This window comes from Columba livia, chromosome 13 (genome assembly GCF_036013475.1).
Source record: "Columba livia isolate bColLiv1 breed racing homer chromosome 13, bColLiv1.pat.W.v2, whole genome shotgun sequence".
NCBI lineage: Eukaryota > Metazoa > Chordata > Aves > Columbiformes > Columbidae > Columba > Columba livia.
In genome coordinates, this window is record NC_088614.1 from 10,487,295 (window position 1) to 10,493,626 (window position 6,332).

Consider the following 6,332-nt stretch of genomic DNA (forward strand, 5'->3'; position numbering starts at 1 on the left):
GGTGTTGTGAGGCCAGGTGGGATGACCCATGGGTGCCATTCCCCTACAGCTGCGTGGTGCACCCTGAGCCGAGAGTGACCACTGGTGCTGGGGGTCCTGCCAGCGCTCACCCTGCTGCAGGGTGGCTGTGACCCCCTCCATGGACGTGGATGGGAGGTGTTGGTGTGACCTGTCTGCAGTGAAAGAAACCCCCGTGTGTGTCCCCAGCACCCAACAGGTGTCCCCCCAGCTATCCTGTCACCTGGGTCACCTCTCCCTGGAGCAGGGTGGTCTCTGGGGGTGTCCCCCTGGAGCCTGCCAAGGAGGGGCTGGCAGGGTTGGGGGGGCATCCCCCACACATGGGCAGTGGGGAAGGCAGGGTGCCGGCAGCCAGGTGACGGGAAGAGGGCAAGGTGGGGGTAGGAGGTAATGAGGGGCAGGGGTAGGAGTGTGAGGCTGCAGCCCCCCTGTAGGGGGTAAGTTAGGGGTCCCTGCTGGTCCCCAGAGCCACCCAGGGAGTGGGCCAGGGGGATTAGTCTGTACCCAGTGCAGTGTGTGTGTGTGTCTGCAGGGATGGGGACCCTTGTCCCTGGGGGAGAGCCAGGGTGGTGGTGGGGGTGTTCCTGCTCTCGGGATGCCCCTTAGTCCTGGGGGGGTGTGGGTGGTCCTGAGGTTTCCTTTGCGTGTGTGCAGTGGCAGTGGGTGCCTTGCAGATGTGGGGCTGGCTGCCCTCCCCTTTCCCAGGGTCTGTATGTCTGTCTGTATGTGTATCTGTTTGTGCGTGTGCAGCGCTCGCTGCCCATCCTGCCCTCCACCCCACCATCCCTTGGGGTACGCCGTGTGGGGTCCTCCCCAATATCCTGTTCTGTATTTATTAGCTGCTGTACAACAGGAACAGTGATGCCAAATAAAACCGTGATGGGATCTGGTGGTACAGCTGTGTCCGGGGCAATGGGGCTTGGGGGTATGGTGAGGGGCAGAGTTTGGGGTACAATGGGGGAGGTCCATGGCCCCTCAGCGCAGCAGCCCCAGCACAGCCAGGGCAGCGCTCTGCCCACAGACAAAGGCACCACCGAGCACAGAGATGACACCCCAGGAGATGAGAGCAGCCCTGCAGGGACACAAGAGGGGGGACGGTGGGACAGGGCTGGCCCTCAGTAACACTCCCCCCGGACGTGGGACCCTTAGTTGGGTCCCAGCCTCCTCTGTCATGCTCCTCTGCATTGCCCCCAGTGGGCAGCCAAAGACCCCGACAGCCCCTCCAGTCTGTCCCATGCCCGCTGCAACAACTCACAAACCTGGTCAGAAACCCAGCAGCTGCTACCACGAGGTCATTCCCAGCTCTGCCTGCACCCAGTGTCACCACTGAGGGTGCACAGTCCCACACCACTGTACAGTCACCACTGAGGGTGTACAGTCCCACGCCATCCCCACTGCTCATCGCACTCCTGCAGCCACAGCCAGCCCCTGTCCTACTGCCACATACCCCCATCCCTGCCGCCTCCCCGGCTCCACCCCCAGCCCCACCACCTGTGGGTCTACACCCCCATGTCACCCCACGTCCTGCAGCAAGTGCTGCTGTTTCAGAGCCCACAGGTGCCCCCCTTGCAGGGACCCCACCTTGGCTGGCATGCACCCCTGGGGACCCTGCCCCTGCCCACCACCAAACCCGCAGACACTCACTTTTTGCGTGGCCCGAGGGTGCGGGTCCCGGTCATGCACACCAGGCACAGCCCTGCTGCCAACGCAGAAGCTCAGCCATGCCGCCACGGCACCACTCACTGCCACAGGATCTTCCACAAGCACACCCCTGCACCCCCAAAGCAGGGCCAGCATGGTCCACCCACCACCGCAGCCCCCTGCCCACAGTGATGCTCCTGGCACCAGTGACTTGTCCCTCCCGCCGCTCACTCTTGCCTGGAAAGATGAAGATGAAGAACGCACTGATCCCCCCAATGAGCTCGATGACCTTGCCGATGTCCGGGACAAACAGGGCAATGGCAAGTGTGGTGGCCATCCAGGTGACTGTCAGCACCACCCGGCTCCGCTGCTCGTGCTCCTCGGGTACTGCTGTGGTCCTGCGCTTGGGGGTCACCCACAAGTCCTGCACCACTGACCTGGAAGGGAGAAGGGGGGCTGATGGCACCTGGCAGAGCTGCACCAGCGTGGGGGGACACCCGGCTCACCACTGTCCCCTCACCTGCCCAGCAGCACCACAATGGGGTAGATGGTGATGATGGAGACACCGAAGAGCAGGCGGGCGACGAGGACAACCGGGTCATTCCCTGGGTAGGACATCAGGACATCGGCTGCCACGGCCTCACCGAAGGTCAGGTAGCCATAGATCCCTGCGGAGAGGGAGGGTGGCAGGAACCGCTGGGGAAGGGGTTGTTGTGCTGGAGACAAGGACGGAGGAGTCTGGAGGAGGATGGAAGAGCTCCAGGGCCAGGGGACCCCTGGGGCAAGGAGAAGGTGAAGGGTTCCAGCTGCCGGTGTTACCAGTGAGGGAGTAGATGAGCAGGCAGATGAGCATGGAGAGCACAGAGACAGCCACCCAGTGGGAGAAGCTCTGGTTGCGCATGCTGCTGTAGATGGCCACACAAGCCTCGTGGCACTGCAAGACACGGGAGCACAGCGCTGGGGCCCTACGTGGTGACAATCCCCATCCCCAACACCTTTTCTCCCACCCATGGGTCCCCTGCCTTGCATGGGGTCCCCGTGGTGTGGGATGCTGCAGGAGGCTGCCAGTACTGCCCCAGCAGCTGGAGACAGTGGGGCTAGGGTCACCTACCTGGAAGCCAAAGCAGATGGTGGGGATGACACTGAAAACAGAAGCCCAGGAAGAGGCCCTACGGTGTGGAGGGAGGAAACACAGAGCAAAGGGTGTGAGGCCCCCAGAGGCAGAGAGGACCTTGAAGGCTGTGAAGCCCTGATGCCACCATGTGAACCTCGTGCTCAGTGATTCTGGGAGAAGGGGCAATTGTTGGAGTGACGGCTGGGGCAGAGGGCTGCCACCCACCCACAACCCTGCCAGTGCTGTCCCCAACTACCCCCCCGCCCAGGGCCACCCCCTGCACTGCCTCCAGCTCTGCCCCATGCCACCACTGGTGCCAGGTGGCCCCAGAGGGGACAGGGTGGGAGGGATGCAGGGCTGACCCTACTACCTGGAGGGCTGGGGGGGCTCTGGCGAGCCCAGGCTCTCTGCCTGCAGGTGGTACTTGAGGACGATGACCAGGGTGAGGTAGCAGGCAGCCAGCGTGCCCAGGATGCTGCTGGGACAGGGGGAGTGTCAGCATGCAGACCAGGTGGGAGGGTGTCCCACGCCCCGCAGGGACCCGGGAGGAGATGGCCTGGGGCACAGGGATGGGCCACCACAGGGATAACCCAGGATGTACCTGGAGTACTTCTGGAAGCCAATCTCCCTGGGGACAGAGAGCGGGAAGATGACAAGGACACAGAGAGCAGAGAGGGTGAAGCGTTGGTCTGCATACCAGGGAGGTGTCGAGGGGGCCTCACTCAACGTCCCATTGGGGTACAGGGAATCACACACTGTGGGGAGCAGCAGGGGGTCAGCTGTGCACCAAAAGGTGGCCCAAGGGGGTCAGGAGCATCACACCATGGCCCAGGGATCCCCACACCCTCGGGGGTCCAAAAAATCCTGGGGCTGCCCCAGCCCTCATGGGACCACCTTCCCCTCAACTCTCAAGTCACCGGTGCTGGGCAAACCCCGACCATGGGGCAGGGGGGACAACTCACGTTTCTCCAGCTGGTCACCCACCACCCTGAGGAGGGCCACGGAGATCATGAAGAGGTTGAGGAGGAAGCAAACCTCGCAGAGCTTCCCTGCTGCTGCCCCGCACACCGCTCGGACAACCCCCTGGTAGGTGGGCTGGGCGCTGAGGGCCGCTGCGTAGCCCAGCACCGCCAGCCCGCTCACCAGGAAGACCAGTGACCCCTGTAGGGACAGGACCCAGCAAGAAGCATCACATTGATTCTCTGTCACCCCCCGGACCCAGGGGTACCCAGCAGGGCCATGGTCAGGGACCAGGTCTCCTTGTGGTCCTGAGTAACACAGGTCAGCAAAAGGATGAAGAAACAGCCATACACGATACTTCGGGTCTAGATTTGGGGTTTTTTGGGCGCATAGGGGACCAGCTACCAGTTTTATTTTAGGTTGAGCTAAAAGCCAGCTAAAAGCATAGCTTTGGATGTGGAGTATCTCTAAGGCGGCAGTAACTTTTGCATCCCTGTTCTCCCTTTCAGCCTGGGTCGGGACATGAGGGTCCCCACCACCCCAGGACCCTCTGTCCCAAACACAGGAGAACCTCACCCTCCCTTTGCCCCTTTCCCAGCAGCAGCAGGTACCTCGGCTTCTTTTGGGGATGCTGCTGCCCACAGCCCCTCATCCCTCACCCCGGATCAGCTCCCCCGGTCCCCCCTTACCAGCTCCACCAGGAATGCGGGGGCGGCCCCCCCGGCCCTGCTGAAGGCCCAGGGGAAGCTCAGCAGCCCCGCGCCCAGCGCGGATTTCAGCATGATGAAGACGGCTCCGGCGGAGGTGAGCCCGGCGCTGCCCGCCGCCGGCAGCAGGGGCCGGCCCTCGCCCGCCGGCCGCTCCATCCCGGCGCCTCCCCGGCAGGGCTCTGGGCCAGGCGGGCAGCGGGACCGCTACCCCCCTCTGCCGGGCCCCGTGGGGGCGGGCGCGGGTGAGCGCGGGGGCTCCGCGAACCCTCCGCCCCCGCGGGGAGTGGAGAGGGGGCAGCGAGCGACGGGGCAGGAGCCGCCGTGGGAAACCCCCGTCCTGATCCCACCCCAGCTGGGGTGCAGGGGGGTGGGCATCGACCCAAAGCCCCCCTGGAGAGTGGTGGGAACCATGGTTCGTGTGTCCCCACGGCTTGGGGCCAGCAGTCCGTGTCCCCATGTCTGGGGGCACCCCCAAGTCATGAAGAGCTAGAGCAGACCATAGCAAAACCAGCAGCCTCCAGCACTGGGCTGGGCAGGCTGGGGGCTCACCATTCCAGCTGGGCTCCCCCCATCCATGAAGTTTCCACCATGTGACATTTTGGAGCTTCTGCGGCACACAGAGGGTGAGGAAAGTGGGCTCTATCAAGTGCCATTCAGAGCACTTGGCTGGTGGATGCTTCAGCACTCGTTAGGTGCAGGGTGAGGCCAGCACCCCTTGGTGTCTCCGCAGCAGCTAAAACCCACAGGTGTGCTCCTGCACTCGGGAGACCTTTGCCAGGAGCCATCCCACCCCAAACATGCAGGGAAAAGGGGTGCTGGGACAACAGGATTGGGTGACTGATGCTGCAGGGACCTGCACAGAAGAGGCTGCACCCCACAGGGATGAGGCCCCATCCCCTACATAGGGGACACACGGCAATTCTGTGCTGCTCCCGGGACATGCCCAGGGCCCTGGGGTTCAGCGCACAGCCCCCAGTGCTGGCTGTCAGCCCCTAATGCATTTTTGATTTCCCAAATATGTGCCCTTCTGATCTCAGTAAGACAGATAAAGAGACTTTAATCAGCTGCTAGAAGGAATTATAGATGGCTAATTGTGCCTGCCACCTCCATTACATCTCTGCTGCCTACGGGGCTTACAACCGTTTAAAAGGGCCCTTCCAGGCCTTCATTAGCTGCACACCAAAGACTTTAGAAATAATTGGCCTCCACGATTTATAAATTGGCCACTGGGCTGTAAAATACCAACCACCAGGAAAGGCTCTTAATTCGGACTGGCGCTTTGATACAACTTGACTCTAGTTTCAAACCTGCAGTGGAGCTGTAATCTCTCATTAGCGCTGCGATGAGAGGAGTGAGCCTCCTTGTTAGCACCAACACCAAAGCTTTCCAGGCTCCCTCTGACAGGAGCTCCCCATATCAAAGAGAACCAGCCCGTCTCCCACGCAGCAGCCCTGAGTGCTTTCTCTGCTCAGGAGCTCTGGGCATCCTTGCTTATATTTTTTCCTCCCTTTCTCCAATTTATTTTGGTGCTCCAGCCCCCAGGCTGTGAGGCAAGACCCACGGGTCCCCATGGGTTGGCAGCTTTACCTGCTGCTGTGTCCCCCGGGCAGCTACCTATTTTGATGGAAAAAGGGCTGCTGATGAATTTTCATCATTCTTCATTAGAAGACATCATTTAATCATTCTTCGTTTGAAGACAAAGGTACAAAGGTGCAAATGGCCAGTTCTTGTTTCAGACAAATGAAAACATTGACTACAATTATGCTTTGCTACCTTCAGCCCCTTCCGAGGTCTGGCCCTTGAGATTTTACACCATTATTGACAGCTCTTTCACAACCAGTACAACTTGCAGAGCTGCTGCTTGTTGGTCCTACATGAGATCCTGGTGC

The 6,332-nt window shown here is 61.4% G+C and overlaps 2 protein-coding genes across 13 annotated transcripts in view; one reads left to right on the plus strand and one right to left on the minus strand.

The window, feature by feature from the left end:
• Positions 1–903, plus strand: part of NECAB2 (N-terminal EF-hand calcium binding protein 2) — an 83,799-nt gene extending 82,896 nt beyond the window's left edge. For all 4 annotated transcript variants that reach the window (XM_065028917.1, XM_021290775.2, XM_065028919.1 and 1 more), the window contains one exon: positions 50–903. In XM_065028917.1, the coding sequence (XP_064884989.1) occupies positions 50–78 (29 nt within the window). In that variant the 3' untranslated portion in view covers positions 79–903. The remainder of the gene's footprint in view (positions 1–49) is intronic.
• On the minus strand, positions 621–4,693 carry SLC38A8 (solute carrier family 38 member 8). Of its 9 annotated transcripts, none has more exons than XM_065028908.1 (10): positions 4,423–4,693; positions 3,736–3,934; positions 3,375–3,528; positions 3,144–3,251; positions 2,771–2,828; positions 2,479–2,593; positions 2,180–2,375; positions 1,897–2,096; positions 1,663–1,717; positions 833–1,090 (listed from the first exon to the last, which is right to left on the minus strand). In XM_065028908.1, exons 1-10 carry the CDS (start codon positions 4,597–4,599, stop codon positions 994–996), a joined length of 1,359 nt encoding a protein of 452 aa, XP_064884980.1. In that variant the 5' UTR covers positions 4,600–4,693; the 3' UTR covers positions 833–993. The 9 variants fall into 9 exon arrangements, with proteins under 9 accessions (XP_064884975.1, XP_064884979.1, XP_064884976.1 ...); XM_065028909.1 differs by having other exon boundaries at positions 1,663–1,714; positions 2,180–2,327; positions 4,423–4,679; XM_005504887.4 differs by having other exon boundaries at positions 1,663–1,714; positions 2,180–2,327; positions 3,144–3,248; positions 4,423–4,673.
• Between the last annotated feature and the right edge of the window lie 1,639 nt (positions 4,694–6,332).